This window comes from Acomys minous, assembly GCF_964271855.1.
Source record: "Acomys minous genome assembly, chromosome: 1".
Classification (NCBI taxonomy): Eukaryota; Metazoa; Chordata; class Mammalia; order Rodentia; family Muridae; genus Acomys; species Acomys minous.
Window position 1 is genome coordinate 53,499,756 of NC_140483.1, and position 16,416 is coordinate 53,516,171.

Here is a 16,416-nt window from a genome sequence, read left to right on the forward strand (position 1 = left end):
TTATACAGTATTGTGCCTGCATGTGTGCTTGCATGTGTGCCTGCATGTGTGCCTGTGTGCTAGAAGGAGGCATCAGATCTCATAATAGATGGTTATGAGCCACCATGTGGATGCTGGGAATTGAACTCAGAACTTTTGGAAGAACAACCAGTGCTCTTAACCTCTGAGCTATCGCTCCAGCCCAAACAAAATTTTTTTATTAAGTCTAATATGAGCACAACAAAGCAATTTGCATAATGGCTTTGGATCATGAATCTGGATATACGAACAACTAGGTGAGCTGCGTGGCATCTGTTTAGCCTGTCTTATTTTTATGCACTTGAGTTTTGCTTCCCCACAGAAATTTATTTAGATGCAGAATGTAGTATTAATTGGGACACAGATATTTTATTTAGCCACAAGGTAGTCTAAGACAATTTGTCTTCTAGTACCTGTGTGGAAATCAGTGTTTAAGACAGGGAAGGAGAGACCATCTCTAGAGACTGAGCACACTTAAGGGTGGGCTAAAGGATTCCTGGAGTTGTGTTGGATAGTTGCTTAAAGTAGCTATTGGTTGTGAAGCAATTGTTCACAAGTATTTTGTATAGTCCTTCCCATGAAATTGATTGTAAAAATACATTCAACAGGGAAACTATGGATAACAAAAGGAGTGGTTTTGAATAAATTCTGATAAAAGCCTAGTAATTGACAAGAATATTCAGTTCTTTTTATAGTATACATTTTAATATACCAATTGTGATTGGTAGCCTCACACCAGGACCATCAAACTTCTGAAATTTTCATGTACTCTTTCACACATCCCTATCAATGAAAAGTCTACAGTATAACTTGAGAGTACGTTACCTAATGTGTCTTTAGAGATAAGATAGGTTTTCACTTGTAGACGCCAAAGTTAGGCCTAGGTCAGAAAGTGTAAGGATAGCTCGCTGGACTTCTGTTACTAAATTAAAAAGAGGAAATTTTAAGAGGACACAAAGGGATTGGAGGAAGTGAGGCTGTATCAAGAAGGAGTTAGGGGTAAATAGGATCAAAATACATTGTATGAGATCCTGAAGGAATTAATTTAAAAACGTGTTTTAAAGAAGAGATTTCAGGACTCTAACCCTGAGGAAGTTAGCTAAAATTGTCCGTTTTAAAACACCTTATCAAAGCAGATTTATAGATTTTTGTAGAAGTAGTAGTTGTGAATTGTTTGGGCATTGAACAACCCCCTAGAGGTCCATGTGTTAAAAGTGATCCTCAAGGTTACACTTTTCAGAAAGATTTTCAGGTCACTAGGAACATGTCCTTCAGAGGGACTCCAGTGTCGTCCTCTTCCTGTGACTTTCCTGTCATGAAGGTGAGAGTGTTCTGTCATAACTCCTGCTGTGACTTGCTCCCAGTGCCACAGGCCAATAGGTGGACCAAAGCCTTCAAAACTGTGAACCAAAACCAAAACAAAAATATACTTGAAAAACAAATAAATTCAAGAAAAAAATTTAAGGTTTTAAAGATAGAAAAATAAACAAAACCTAGTAAAGATAACATAAAACACAAGAACTCAACAGACCATAAATGTTTGTTTTCCTAGGCTCATTGCCAAAGGTAAAGACAATCCTTTTCAGTATGGTAGTTTCTCTGTGGGAAAACACGTAGATACCTGGGTTTCCAACCTAACAGAAAGGCACTTGAGTTTAATTAAACACTAGAGTGTACATGTCCAAGTTTATGAACACACATCAAACAATAGTGTTTAATTTGTAGACCCCAAGCTTGTCTTTTTTGAAGAGTTTAAGAAACCAAGTGCACTTGGCAAGTGTACTTCTAAGTGTACCATGCCACTGAGGTTTCAATGTTCCATCTTACTTAGAAATGGTTCAGATGTCTTACAAGTCACCACAAATAACATACAATGAAAAAGCTTAATATTTAAAGGATAAGGTTAATAGGGAGTGACCACTCTTGTAATCAGGTATGAGATCCTCTCTTCTTCACAATCTACTGGCATCCATCCACCCATCCATCCATCCATCCATCCATCCATCCACCCATCCATCCATCCACCCACCCACCCACCCACCCACCCATCCATCCATCCATCCATCCACCCACCCACCCATCCATCCATCCATCCATCCATCCATCCAGTCAAAGGAAAACAATGGTGTCATCTCAAGTAAGGGTGTAAATGTTTATTCTGAACCAAATATGAATGGCTACGGCCTAAGTCACAGCATTTACCATGTATAGTAGGTAGAATGGGGCAAACTCAAAGAGTTCAGAAGTTATCTAAAGACATTCTTAGCTTTTGGTTGAAGCTAGTAGTCTGTTAATATATCTCAAAAGGTTTCATTTATAGCGATAATGTTGTTTTTTCCAACAAAGAATTAAGAAATGAATGGTTAGAAAAGGAGCTAATGACAATTTAAAATAATTTGGCTCCATATCTGCAGCATTCTACTCTTCAAAATTACAAATTTGTCAATCAGCCTTGTAGAATCTTCAACAGGAGTATGGCTTTTTTTTTTTTATCTGAAGAACAGTTTAAAATTCATTTTCATTCTGACACCTTTTATAACTTCTAATATGTTTCTTTTTAAATTATCATAGATTAATTGTACAAAGTAATAGGTTTTCATTATGACAGTCTCAAACATGCCTATGATGTACTGTGATCACATCCCCCACTCACCCCATCTACATCCTAATGGTTTCCCCTCTTATGTTAACGTTTTTCCAATTTTTATCCCCTATATTCCACATAGAGAGGAGAACATGTGACATTTATCTGCAATGCTGGCTTATTTCACTAAACATGATGATCTCCAGTTCCATGCTGCTTCTTTCTGGGTTTTGTTGTTGTTTGTTTTGGTTTGGTTTGGTTCTATAAGACAGGGTTTCTCTGTGTATGTAGCCTTGGATGTCTTGGACTTGCTTTGTAGACCAGGCTTGCCTTGAACTCACAGTGTGCTAGGATTACAGGCATGTGTCACCATACCTAGCTGACAATTTCATTCTTTATGCCTGTGTGAAACTCGTGTGTGTGTGTGTGTGTGTGTGTGTGTGTGTGTGTGTGTGTACACATTTTTCTTTATCCATTAGTAGGGCTTCCAGGCCAGTTCTATAATGTGACTATTGTGAGAAGGGCCACAACAGTAATAGGTATGAAAGCACCTCCATAGGAAGGTGACTTTGACTCTCTGATATGCCTAAAAATGGTATGGAATTTAGTTTTTATTTGTTGAGGAACCTTTTCTGGTGGTTTGAATGAGATGGCCTTTATAGGCTTATGTTTGAATGTTTGGTCCACACTTATGGGACTATTAGGGGAAAATTTGGAGGTGTGGCCTTGTTGGAAGAGGTGTGTCCCTGGGAGTGGGCTTTGATGTTTCAAAAGCTGGCCAAGTCCAGTCTCACTCTCCTTCTTCTTCCTGCGTGTGGATCAGGAGGTAAGCTCTCAGCTACCGCTCCAGCACCATGCCATGCCTGTCTGCTACCACACTCCCCTCCATGATGGTCATGGACTCACCTTCTGAAACTATAAACAAGCCCCTAATTAAATGCTGTTATAAGTTGCCATGGTCATAGTGTCTGTTCACAGCAATAGAATAGTAACCGTGATAACTCCAAACTACATTTTTACAGTGGCTGAACTAGTTTACATTCCTACCTACATGCTCTAAAGCATTTCCTCCCTTCCACACACCCCTCTGCAGCCTTTTGTTGCTGATATTTGTTGCTACTCTGACTGCGGTGAGATAGACTCTGGATGTACCTTTGGTTTTTATTTCCCAATGGCTAAAATGTTGGACACATTTTCATGTATTTATTTACTGCTCATACGTACTAATTTTTTGAAGTTTATTTTAAGTATATGAGTGCTCTGTCTGCAAAAACAACTGCAGGCCAGAAGAGGGCATCAGCTTGAATTATAGATGGTTGTGAGCCACAGTGTGGTTGCTGGGAATTGAACTCAGGATTTCTGGAAGAGCAACCAGTACTCTTAACCTGTCAGCCATCTCTCCAGTCCCCATACTTATTAATTTTAAAAGTGTCCAGTTCGTTAGCCTATTTGTTGAGTGGATTATTTGTTCCTTTGAGGCTTAAGCGTTTGAGATGCTTGTTACACTCTGGCAAAGACTTCTCATTCCTTGTACTCTCTTCACTCTGGTAATTGTTTTCTTTGCTGTACAGAGCTTTTAAATTGATATACTCCTGAGTGAATTCCTGCTCTTATTTCTTGAGTTTATGGAGTCATATTCTGAAAGCCATCACTTATGTCTAGATCTTGAAGAGTTTCTCCTGGTTTCAGTGTTTCAGGTCAACACTGGGTCTTTGTATTTTCAGTTGATCTGGTTTCAGGCTTACATGTGCACATCTAACTTTACCAGTAGCACTTGTTTAAAAGGCTGTCTTGCTCCTCACCTCTCGCCATCATTATCAGGGATCAGGTGGCTGTATGTGCGTAGGCTTGCTGCTGGGCTGTCTGTGGTATTCTGCCAGCCTGGATGTCTGGTTTCACATTAGTACCAAGACTCTATAGCATCATCTAAAGTCAGATATTGTGATGCCTGGATTATTGCTCTCTGCTGCCCATGATTTCTTTAATTATTCTGGGTCTTTTGGAGTTCTTTTTGTGAGTTTTAGAATTTTTTTTTTCTATTCTTGTGAAAAATGCTGTGAAGATTTTGAAGAGGATTTTCTTGCACATGAAGATTGCTTCTATGATGTTAATTTAGCCAGCCTATGAGCACATGGTCTTCTGCTTTGGGTTAGTTGTGGGGGTTGTTCTGTGGGATTATTGTGAGTAGGGTTGTTTCTCTGACCTCTGTCTCAATGACTTCATTATTGGTAGAGGGGAAAGCTACAGGTATTGAGCATTGGTTTTGTGTGCTGTTCCATTGCTGACCATGTTTATCAGAGCTTGGAACCTTCAGATGGAGTCTTTGGAGTCTTAAGTATAGGCTTATACATACAGGCACACAGGGCTGGTTGACTTCCTTTCCTAATTGTATCTCTCTTACTATTTATTATATTTTTTCCTGACACATTGCTTTAGCTAAGCTTTCAATAACTGCTGCAGATGGGTTGTTCATTCCTTATTTTAGGGAATATGCTTTCAGGTTATGCTCATTTATTATGATGTTACTGTCAGTTTTTCATCTGTATCATTTATTATGTGGAAGTATGATCCTTCTGTCTTAGTTTCATTGTTGTCATAAAGGGCTGTTGAATTTTGTCAAAGGCTTTTTTTTTTTTGCAGCTATTGAACTAATTATGTAATTTCTGCTCCTGAGTCTATTTATGTGCTGTTTATTGGTTTCATATGTTGAACCATTGTATTCTTCATTAAAAAAAAAGAAAAAGCAGCTGATCATGGCATATGGTCTTTTTAAAAATGTGTTCTAATACTGTTGTACTTAGGGTTTCTTTTTGCTGTGAAGAGACACCATGACTATAGCAACTCTTATGAAGGAAAACATTTAATTGGGACTGGCTTACATTTCAGAGGTTTTGCTCCATTATCATTATGGCAGAAAGCATGGTGGTGCATAAGCAGACATGGTGCTGGAGATGTCGTTGAGAGTTCTACATCTGGATCAGCAGGCATCAGGAAGAGGAAGTGACATTGGGCCTGGCTTCAGCATCTGAAACCTCGAAGCCCACCCCCAGAGACACACTTCCTTTATCAAGACCACACCTACTCCAACAAGACCACACCTCCTAAGAGTACCATTCCCTGTGGGACTATGGAAGCCATTTTCATTCAAACCACTACAGACACTATTCTTGATAGGCCGCATTATTTATTTGTTTCTCAATCCTTGAGATTGAATCCAGAGCCTTGCTCATACTAAGCAAGTGTTCTGTGCTAAACTACATCCCTTGGCTGTTTGAGTCAGGGTTCTGTGTAGCTCAGTCTAGCTTTGAACCTGCATTGCCCTTGCCATCTGTGCTGAAAGTTACAGCTTTGTACCTCCTTGCTCAGCATGTCCTCTTATTTTTGGTGTACAGACGAGGTTACACTGCAACCGCTACCTGATTTTGCAGCTTAGGATATTGAAGTACAACAGCATTAGGGGTTCGCCAGAAACCATTTGATTAAATGTAAGGTTTAAGACCAGAAATTTGAAATGTCTTTGATGATATTGGCCATATTTAGAAATTATGCTTTTTAAACTATATACTGTACTAATTTGGCTGCTGATAGGCAATTTCTTTATATATCCATCCAGAATAGCCACATTAAACATTTTTCATTTGAGGTTAAAGTTAATCCAAATGACAAACCTGTAGGATATGTGAAGTATTAGTTACAAATTGGGCTTTACGCCTTGAAAAAATTTTCTATATGTGCCATTTCAGTAGAATGGCTCAGTACTTCTTGTTTATGGTCTGAAAGTCTTAGCTTCTTTTTTTTGTCCCTGTAGAGGACTTGGGTGTAGTAGGTGCTGTAGCCACTGTCCGGGGCTGAGACAGTGTTGATGTTAGGGCAGTTTCTCTTGTTATGTATCTGGCTCCATTGCGAGGATTATAAAAGCCAAGTAGCCAATGTGTTTCTTTCTTTGTGAGGCTAATACACTTACAACACTTAGAAACTCTCATTTCTGCCTTTAGAAAGGTATGTGCTGTGTATGTATGTAGTGCAGGAGTATGTGGGTGTAAGTACCCGTGAGTGCATGTCTGGAAAGCAGAGGAGAACACACTCTACCCTACTCCCTAGAGACAGGGTCTTTGAACTGTAAGCCAGCTGTTCAGACAGGACCTGCCTATCTCCACCCTCCCAGTGCTGGTGTCTGGGTGTGCAGTCATGTCTAGCTTCTTAGGTGGGGATTCAAACTCAGGTCCCTTTGCTTGCACAACAAGAGCTCTTACCCACTGAACTATCTATCTGCAGCCCCAAAGCTCGCTTCTTTAATATTTCTAGTCTGCATTTCTCACACATAATGTGTAGTGTATTAATTGAACATGACAAAAGTAGACTGTAATAGAGATATGGAGCCCACTGCTGCCTTTAGATTACACCTCAGCATCACCAAAGTCAAAGTCCTTGGAGCCCAGCATCCTTTTCCTTTTTATTAAGATATATATGGGGCTCTCCTGTTTTTTGTTTTTCATAACCAGCATTTTTGCTCTTGTTCCTAAATACCATATTTCGCTCTGCCACCTAGTGGCCTCAGTAGGCAACGTTACTTCTACTGTAGTATTGTAGTCAGAGTGTAGGTTGGCACTCAGCTGCAAGATGTTGTGTGTGTTCTGCCTATTTTTCCTGGCTGCTCTGTAACTGTGAATCAGTTAAAGAGTTTTTCTTCTGTAGAATAGATATAGTAGTGTTTAATTCAAAAGTTGTTATATTAATGAGTTTACTGCAAATCCTGAAAACATTACATATTGAAGACTTAACAGTGAGAATACTAGGAGCAATTAACAGTAAGAAGCTGAACAGAGCACCTGGCATCAAACCAGCCGTTGTTATCAGTCTGATGTTAATGTGTTTAGATAGGAAATTATGTTTTACTTGAGACCATAAAAGCTTCACCTTTGGCCTTGAGTTTTTTTAATATTGATCTTTCTAAGTCTGTTAAATATGTACTTTATGTTATATGTCATAACTTACCTCTATCTCATAAAGAGAAAGCATGAAAAATACTGAAACACAAGTGTTCCTAGTTTCTTCTATCAGGGAATTGAGCTGTTTTAAAACTAATTTAGTAAATATACGTAGTGTTTACTATCCCAACTCTTGGTGTAAACTGAAGGTTTAAAGTGTATATTTGTGTGCTGTATAGAACAAGCCACTTTGTAAGTTTAACTTCTCTTTTCTTTCATTTTCTGTTTCATATATATTAGTATATATATTACATATATATTAGTGTAGAGAAAACATTATTGCATTTTTTTACTAGTTTTATTATATAAATTTCACATACTGTAAAGTAGCCAAATCTATCTTAAATTATTCATTATGGGACATTTATATTTTACAGTTGATTGATATTTGAGCAGGTGTGTGTGTGTATTTCATGCATGTGTGTACATGTGTGTGTGGTCCAAAGGGTCCCTCACTGAACCTGGAGCTTGCTGATTAAGTGGGAATTGTCAGGCTTTGCAGCAAGCTCCTTCCTTCCCCTTCTTTCTTTCCTCTCTCTCTCTCTTTCCTTTCTTTTTTAAAAAATTTTTCGAGGAAGGGTTTTTCTGTGTGGCCCTGGCTGTCCTAGAACTTTCTTTGTAGTCCAGGCTAAAGATCTGCCTGCCTCTGCCTCCACCACCACCTGTGGCACCATCACCACCTGATCAAGTGCCTTTCTTAGAGATGGAGGTCTCATTGTTGCACAGAATGGTCTTAAATTCCTGGACTCAAGCCATCCTCCTGTCTTAGTTTCAAATAGTTGGGATTACAGACATGTGCCACTGTGACCAGCTGAAACGTAAGTAAAATATTTGGCACGCTATCTGGTATAGAATGAGATCATTGTAAGTTTTGTGATTGCGAAAACGAAGCTTTCTGTTTCACACAAAGCATTGCTCTCCTCCTTACCCACCTAGCCCACGATACAGTCAGTTCATTTCCTCACTGTCCAGCACAAAGCCTGCTCTTAAGTTTATAGTGGCCAGTCAGCTAGCTCCTTCCTTGCTGTCTCCCACCTTCTATAGATGTAGAGTATAAGAAGGCAGCCCTTTGTCCCTGCCTCCGTTTACTAAGGCACAGTTTTGTACGCAGATGACTGCACAGGAGTGAGAGGTCAGTTGGCTTTCCCCGATTGCTCTCTAGCATCATTACTGAAGCTGTTTACAAATACCTGTGCTCGGTTCCTCCTTGATTGATTCAGAACAGAATGCAAACATACTGTGGTGTGTAGGATCTGTGCTGTTTAGAGGATGGATGAGGCATCTGATTGGAAAGGGCAGAAGGAAAGCTTTACATTCAAACCAGTGTCCGTCAGTATTGTAAGGAGAACGTAAGAACGCAAGGAATGCAGGCTTATGCAATAGCAGGGATGTTTTGTGTGGTTGCTTTCAAAGACTGTAGGGTGAAGAGGGACTAGTAAGGCTAGAGCGGTAGGTACAAGTCAGACAGTAGGAAGGCTTTGTCTCTGTAAGGAGTTTTTGTGTGGTGCCTTCCCTGAGGATACTTGAACAAACTACTCACTCCAGATAGGGAGCCAACAGCTGACCAAAGTAAGGATACCACCATATCTGACCTAGGGAACCGGTGTGTCTTATTAGAGTTACTTGGAGGAATGTGAAGGGTTACTTACAGGAGCAGAAATGACTGTGAGACAGCGATATCACCAAAGCCCACCCCACCCTGGAGCACAGTACGCAGCTCACAGGCAGCTCAGTAGGTGGGAGGTGCCCTTTCAGGTAGGCCATTTGTGCTGAGCTTTTGCTAGACAGCTCAGCTGCTCCGAGAGTGTTTTCCACAGTCCTTACAGCTTATATAGGCTCAGGAATAGAGGAGCCTAAACAAATCTGCCTAGTTTTACAGACTTCCCAAAGCTGTTGAGTTGTTTATTCCCCAACTTAGGAAAGCTTCACCTCTCCTTAGAACATCCTGTTGCTTTACCAGCCCCCTTAAGAGCTTCCCTCCCAGATGAAAGCTTTTAACTTCCAGGGAAGCTGCCATACACAGGAACATAGGTTTTATTATGTGGAAAAAAATATATACTGGGTTTAATGTAGGAAGGATAGGATGCAATCTCTGATTTGGAAAAATCATCTAGTCTCTAGGTTATAACATCTCAAGTTATAACATATCTTAAGAAATTAAGGACGGTATTTCTATGTTAGGTTGGAGACAACAATAGTAGACATGATATAAACTCCAGAGCCATAAAGGAAAGCACCAAGACTGACAGACTTTACCAAGAAAGGCTAGGAAAAGGTGTTTGCTATGTAGACCCAGAGAACTAACAATGTGCCCAGTACATGATGAACTCCTGACAAATCAATGAGAAAGATAATATCCCAAAGGAAGAAACAGCAGTTTCTGAAGAAAAAAATTGCAAATAGTTGCTAACCACATTTTGAAAAAAAATTTAAAAAGCATGCCCAGCAATAATCAGATAATTGCAGAGTCAAACAAGTGTGAGATTTTTCTTAACCTTTCATATAAATGAAAAAGGTAAATATAGAAACTGTAGAAACTGGCAGGCTAATAACCTTCTTGGTGGGATGTAAAATTGGTGTAACTTCCTGGTTATCAAAGCTTAAACTCTAGGTATTTTTAGACCCACTAGCCCCACAGGAAGTAATTATCTCCTAGAGGGCAATGTTACAGCACTGTTTGTAATGACAAAGATAGTAGACCATCTGAACACTATACTTAACTAGTGTATGTTCATGGTTTTGGTAAGATACATACCAAACTGAAGGCACCACTGGGAAGTCAAAGTGAAAGAGAGGCCCATTTTAAGCTACTGTAGAACAGATTCATAGATTACCAAAAACCCAACAAAACAAAACAAACAAACAAACAAACAAAAAAGCCTAAAGAAATGCTGGAAGTCCTGTGCCATAGCAAGTTAGATGAGAAAAAATTTGGAGGAAAGAAAATCAGTTATAGATTTTGATTGTTGGTTGGTTATTTCATCAGAAGTGAAACTTTGTAGTCTAGATTGAAGGTGTGCTGGTGTCAATGAAGAACACAGGGATGTTTTAAAGTTGCACCTATCAAGTTGTACTATGTGGGTTTGAAAAATGAGGGAAATTACCTGGAGTTTGTAAACTGCATAGCAAATGATACATGGGTTATTATAATGTTAAAAGGAGAAAAGAGGAAAAGTGGTTTTGAATAGGTGATGAGCATCTTAACGTAGATCTTCAGTAAGTGTTTGATTAATAAGATGAATCTGGCCCTGTCAGTTCATCATAGCATGCTTTATGCTTCCTTAACCCCTGCTTGTAGTCTGGCTTTACTACTGTTTTTAAGAAAATGCTAATATTTTACCATGAAACAATTTCTAAGTGTAATTTTGAAACTGTTTGTGCTTTTCTATTTTCAGAGTGCACATTTGGCCATGATTGATACTCTAATGATGGCTTACACTGTAGAGATGGTCAGCATAGAAAAAGTAATTGCATGTGCTCAGCAGTATTCAGCCTTTTTTCAAGCCACAGATCTGCCCTATGATATTGAGGATGCTGTCATGTACTGGATAAATAAGGTAGGCTTATGCTTGATTGGAAATGGTTCTAATAGCAGGAAAACTAAAACCCTCATTTACACATTGTCCTGTATGGCTCCTTGTTTTAAATCAAAATATAAGCTCAAGTTGTACAATTTGGTTGAAGTGTTTTATTTTAAAAAGTGTAAGGCTGAGCACAGTGGCTCAGATCTGTAATCTGAATTCAAGGCCAGATTGGGCTGTAATGAGATTTAGTCTTAAAATGAAAGTGTTGAAATGGTGAAACAGATTTTTATATATTGTTAAATATCTATAATTGTACTTACACTTAATGATTACTTAGGGTTAATCCAGCTTGTACCAGATTATTACAATGGCTCTTAGTCCATTGTGATAAGATAGAATACAAGAAATTATTTCAGTTTCCATGTATTTGTTGACTTGTTCTGTGTCCTGATGTATATGATACATTTTGAAAGGAAATCCCATGGGTTTCTGGAAATGTATACTTTGCAGTGTATGGGTGAAATATTCTGTATATACCTCTTAAGTCCATTTGATCTATGATGTCATTCAGATGTTTTTCTGTTGATTTTTTTTGCTAAGATAACCTGTCCATTAGCCAAACTAGGTACTGAACTCCCCCACTTTGTGCTGGTGTTAGCATGTGACTTTGCATTTATCTAGTAATATTTGGTTCATGAAATTGTGGGCACCTATGTAACATCCTTCTGATAGATTGCTCCTTCAACCAGTTTGAAGTGATCCTCATTTTTTTTCCCCCTGACAGTTCTGGTTTGAATTCTTTTTCTCAGAAACAGCACCACCTGTTTCTATCTCCAGTCTACTGGCTTGGCATACTTTTTTGCATCCTATTGCTCTAAAGCAGTGATTCTCAATCTGTGGGTAGTGACCTTTGGCGGGGGTCATATGTTATTCATATCAGATGTTTACACTACCATTTATAGCAGTAGCAGAATTACAGTTATGAAGTAGCAACAAAATACTTTCATGGTTGGGGTCACCACAACATGAGGAGCTATATTTAAAGGGTTGGAAGGTTGAGACCCACTGCTCTAAAGTAATGCTTACTTTTTATAGTGAGATGTCTGCCTTGTTTGTTTTGGTTTTGGTTTTGGTTTTTCAAGACAGGGTTTCTCTGTGTTTCTCTGGCTGTCTAGAACTCACTACGTAGACCAGGCTGTCCTTGAACTCAAAGATTCACCTGCCTCTGCCTCCTGAGTTCTGGGATTAAAGGTGTGCACCACCACCACCATCACCACCACCACCACCACCACCATCTGATGAGGTGTGTTGTTTCTTTTCCTTTTTTTTTTTTTTTTTTTTTTTTTTTGGTTTTCGAGACAGGGTTTCTCTGTAGCCTTGGCTGTCCTGGACTCACTTTGTAGACCAGGCTGGCCTCGAACTCACAGTGATCCTCCTGCCTCTGCCTCCGGAGTGCGCCACCCCCCGGTGAGGTGTGTTTCTTGGAAACAATAAATAGTTTCTGCTTTTTATACACTTTACTCATCTTTGTGTTTTGATTGGGGAATTGAGACTTAATATTCAGTTATTGTTGAAAATTGTGTATTGATTCCTTCCATTTTGTTCAATTTATTGCACTTTTTTTCTCCTTCCTCTATTGCTTAGTATTATCCCAGTATTGTCTATTCTTTCTTGTGGCCTTGTACATGGATTTGTTTTTCCTTTTGGTCTTAGATTTCTTCAAGTATCTTCTGTATCTGCTTTGGTAGTCATGAATTCCTTCAGCCTTTTTACGGTGGGAAGCCTTTACCTCCCTTTAGTCAGGACAAGCAGCCTCGCTGGCAGAGTGCTCTGAGTTGTCAGGGGTTTCCTTCAGAACTTGAAATACATCACTCCCAGGCCTGCTGCCTTCCAACGCTTCAGCTGAATGCTCTGGGCTTGTGCCAGCGGGCCTGCCTGTCGTGCGACTGTGTTTCTCCCTTGCCTCTTTAACTGTGCTTTCTTTGTTCTGTGTATTTAGTACTTTAATTATGCTGTGACAAGGAGAGGTTCTTTTCTGATCCTTCTGTTGGGTGTCTGTACTGGCTAGTTTTATGTCAGCTTGACACAGATTAGAGTCGTCTGAGAGATGGGAACCTCAACTGAGAAAATGCTTCCATAAGATGGGGCTGCTAGCAAGCTTGTAGGATGATTTTTCAATTGGTGACTGATGTGGGTGTGGCCACCCCTAGGCAGGTGGACCTGGATTCTATAAGAAAGCAGGCTGAGCAAGCCAGTAAGCAGCATTCTTCCATGGCTTCTGCATCAGCTCCTGCCTCCAGTTCATGCCCTGACTATTTTCAGTGATGGACAATCATGTAAGCACAAGCTGAATAAGCCCTCTCCTCTGCAAGTTGCTCTGGTCGTAGTTTTTCATCATAGGAATGATAACCCTAGGACTGTGTGCTAAATGTCTCTTGTATCTGGTTAGCTCTTCTTTCCCAGCTCTGGGAGATTACTCTTTATGGTTCTTTTGAAAATGTTGTCTATGCCTTTATAATGCAATGATTTTCTTCTGTGCCTTAACCCAAAGATTTAGTTTGAATGTCATGTACATCTTGGAATTCTCATATACCTTGTCCTTTTTGGGTTGTTCCAGTTCCTCGACTCTGTCTTCAAACTTAGATGACTCCTTGATCTATTCTACTGCTGGGATTTCCCACACATTTTTATTTGACTTAATATGTTACTATTTTTAAAAATCTACTTATTTTTACTTTGTGTATATATGTTTGCCTCTGTATATTTATGTGTACTCTATGTGTGCCTGGTGCCCAAGGGTTTCAGAAGAAAATGTGGGATCCCCTGGAACTGGACTTTTAGAGGTTTATGAGTTACCAGGTAGGTGCTAGGAACCAAACCCAGGTCCTGTAAAGGAGCAGCCAGTGCTCTCACCTGCTGCTGAACCTTCTCTGCAGCCCATGACCAAGACTCCGTGATGGAGCTTTGTGAACATTTGTCTCTGCCTGGCTTAGAGAAGTGTCACTAGAGAGTCTGGCACAGAAAAGCTGCCTTCACTTTAAATCCATAGTCACAAACTTGAGATAAACAGCAACCCCTTAGTTGCCAGTCCCTTAGAAGCCTGCCTCCCTCACTTACATTTTTTTCTAGCCTCCATACTTACCAAACTTTTCCCAGATTACTTTAAGCTGCAGCTAAAGCTTGCCTTGTCTGTTCATGGGGGTGGGGGTGGGGGGCACAGGGGGTGTAATACATTAGGTGAGAAATATTTCCTCTTTTCACTACTGAATCTGTTGCCTTTTACCTACATGTTCACTGTCTTCTTTTCCATGCTTAGAAGGAGTACTCCCTGTCCGAGAGTGTTGCAGTAGAGCAGTGGTTCTCAGCCTTCCTACTGTGCATGCCTTTAAGACAGTTCCTCATGTTGTGGTGATCTCCAACCATAAAATTATCTTGTTGCTGCTTCGTAACTAATTTTGCCACTGTTACAAATCATCATGTAAATATCTAATATGCAGAACAACTGACGTGACCCCACAGGTTGAGACCTGCTGCTCTAGAGCTTCCTCCACCCTTTTCATGCCTTAGCTCCTCTTCTTGGTCGTTTCTGGACTCTCACTGGGAACTAGTCAACTGCACAGTAGCTTTGTACGGAGCAGGAGATGCTGACGGTGCTGCTCTGTGATCCCGGGTATCCCCTCCTCAGCTGCGTCATCTCATTCTCCTTTCCAGCTGAACCAGTCTTCCTGTGAGTTTATACTCAGCTTCTCCATCCAAATAGAGCCTCGTTTATTTCTTTGAACAACAGAAGCTCCCAAACGTGTTACTTTCCTAGTTGGTTAGCCTGCTTTATTTACTCTCTCATCCCCAGTCATACAGAGAAATTGTTCCTTTTGGTCAGTTAAGATCTCCAGGCTGACAGAGCCAGTGTATACCTTTCTCTTTTCCAATTACTCATCCCTCTTTTTTAAAAGCACAAGCTATTCTTCTGAGGGTCCGTGGGAAACACAGGTATTTACCAAGCCCTCTTCTATGTGACCACCTTACTGTCTGACCTGTAGTGGCAGCTTCTTTGACCTCCTAGCAGGTATCTGTGGGTTCCTTTTTTAGGCATATGTAGTCCAAGGTGTAGCCAAAAAATCTAGGCTAAACTATATGTATATCATCGGTTCACAGCCTGTGAGTCACAACCCCTTTGGCTCTTATATCAGATACTACATTACAATTCATAGCAGTAGCAAAGTTACAGTTATGAAATAGCAATGAAATAATTTTATGCTTGGGGAATCACCCGCACAGCATGAGGAACTATATTAAAGGGTCTCAGCATTAGGAAGGTTGAGAGCCATCAATGGGATGTAGACTTCAGTCTTCCTTAACTGTGGACCCATCCTTCCCCGGATGCTCTTCATATACATCTGCTCTGATAGTGTTGGATTTCTCTTTGATACTTCAAGCCAGTGAGCTTACTTTTCTGCTTAAGTTCTAGTCACTTTTTCCTGTATCAGTTGTGGGGAGGCCGCATGTTCTGTTTCATTTCTGTTGTTGTGTTAAAGTACCCTGACTAAAGGCAACTTAGAAAACAAAGGGGTTTATTTCAGCTAACATTTCCAAATTACAGCTCATCATTGTGGGGGTGTCAAGCCAGGGACCTCAAACTGCTAGTCACTTCCTACCCACAGTCACGAGCACAGAGAAATTAATGCATGCACGCTTGCTTGTTTGCACTCAATGTCTCCACTCTTACAAACTTCATTACACACACACACACACACACACACACACACACCACTTTCTCACCATCACACCTCCATGCTGTGGCCAGTGATGCACCCACAAGAGGGTTCTATCTTCCCACATCAGTAACCTTAAACCTGCTTCCCTTAGATGTGTCCACAGGCCAACCCAGTGCAGAGTCACTCAGTGAGACTTCCCAGGTGACTGTAAGCTGTGTCAAGTTGTCAGTTAAAATGAACACCATATAAACATGGATACAGTCCACTGTGTTCATTTCTTCCTAAGACTTAGCCCCTTCCTTCTGCTTGCCTTTGTTTACCTTTGTTGACAGGTTTTTTGCTTGCTTGCAGGCATAAATGGACGCATTTGGCGCTGTGGATTAAACACGCCTCCCACATGCCGCCTCATGCTCTGCCATTGTACATGCCCTTCAGTCTTGCTTCTTGTGTTTTGTACAGGATTTACAACTGTTACCTGATAGGCTTTGTGTGTTGAATGCCTAGTAGTACAGTACAGTAGACGTATAATAAGCTCTTACTAGAACTAGAACTTTCCAGTTTCTGACACACAGTAGGTGATCAACATA

The 16,416-nt window shown here is 40.2% G+C and overlaps 1 protein-coding gene across 4 annotated transcripts in view; it reads left to right on the forward strand.

Moving 5' to 3' along the window:
* The window catches only part of CAMSAP2 (calmodulin regulated spectrin associated protein family member 2), an 82,736-nt gene that overhangs the window by 30,625 nt on the left and 35,695 nt on the right, over positions 1–16,416 (forward strand). For all 4 annotated transcript variants that reach the window (XM_084778724.1, XM_084778726.1, XM_084778725.1 and 1 more), the window contains exon 3: positions 10,986–11,147. In XM_084778724.1, coding sequence (XP_084634850.1) covers positions 10,986–11,147 — 162 coding nt within the window. The remainder of the gene's footprint in view (positions 1–10,985; positions 11,148–16,416) is intronic.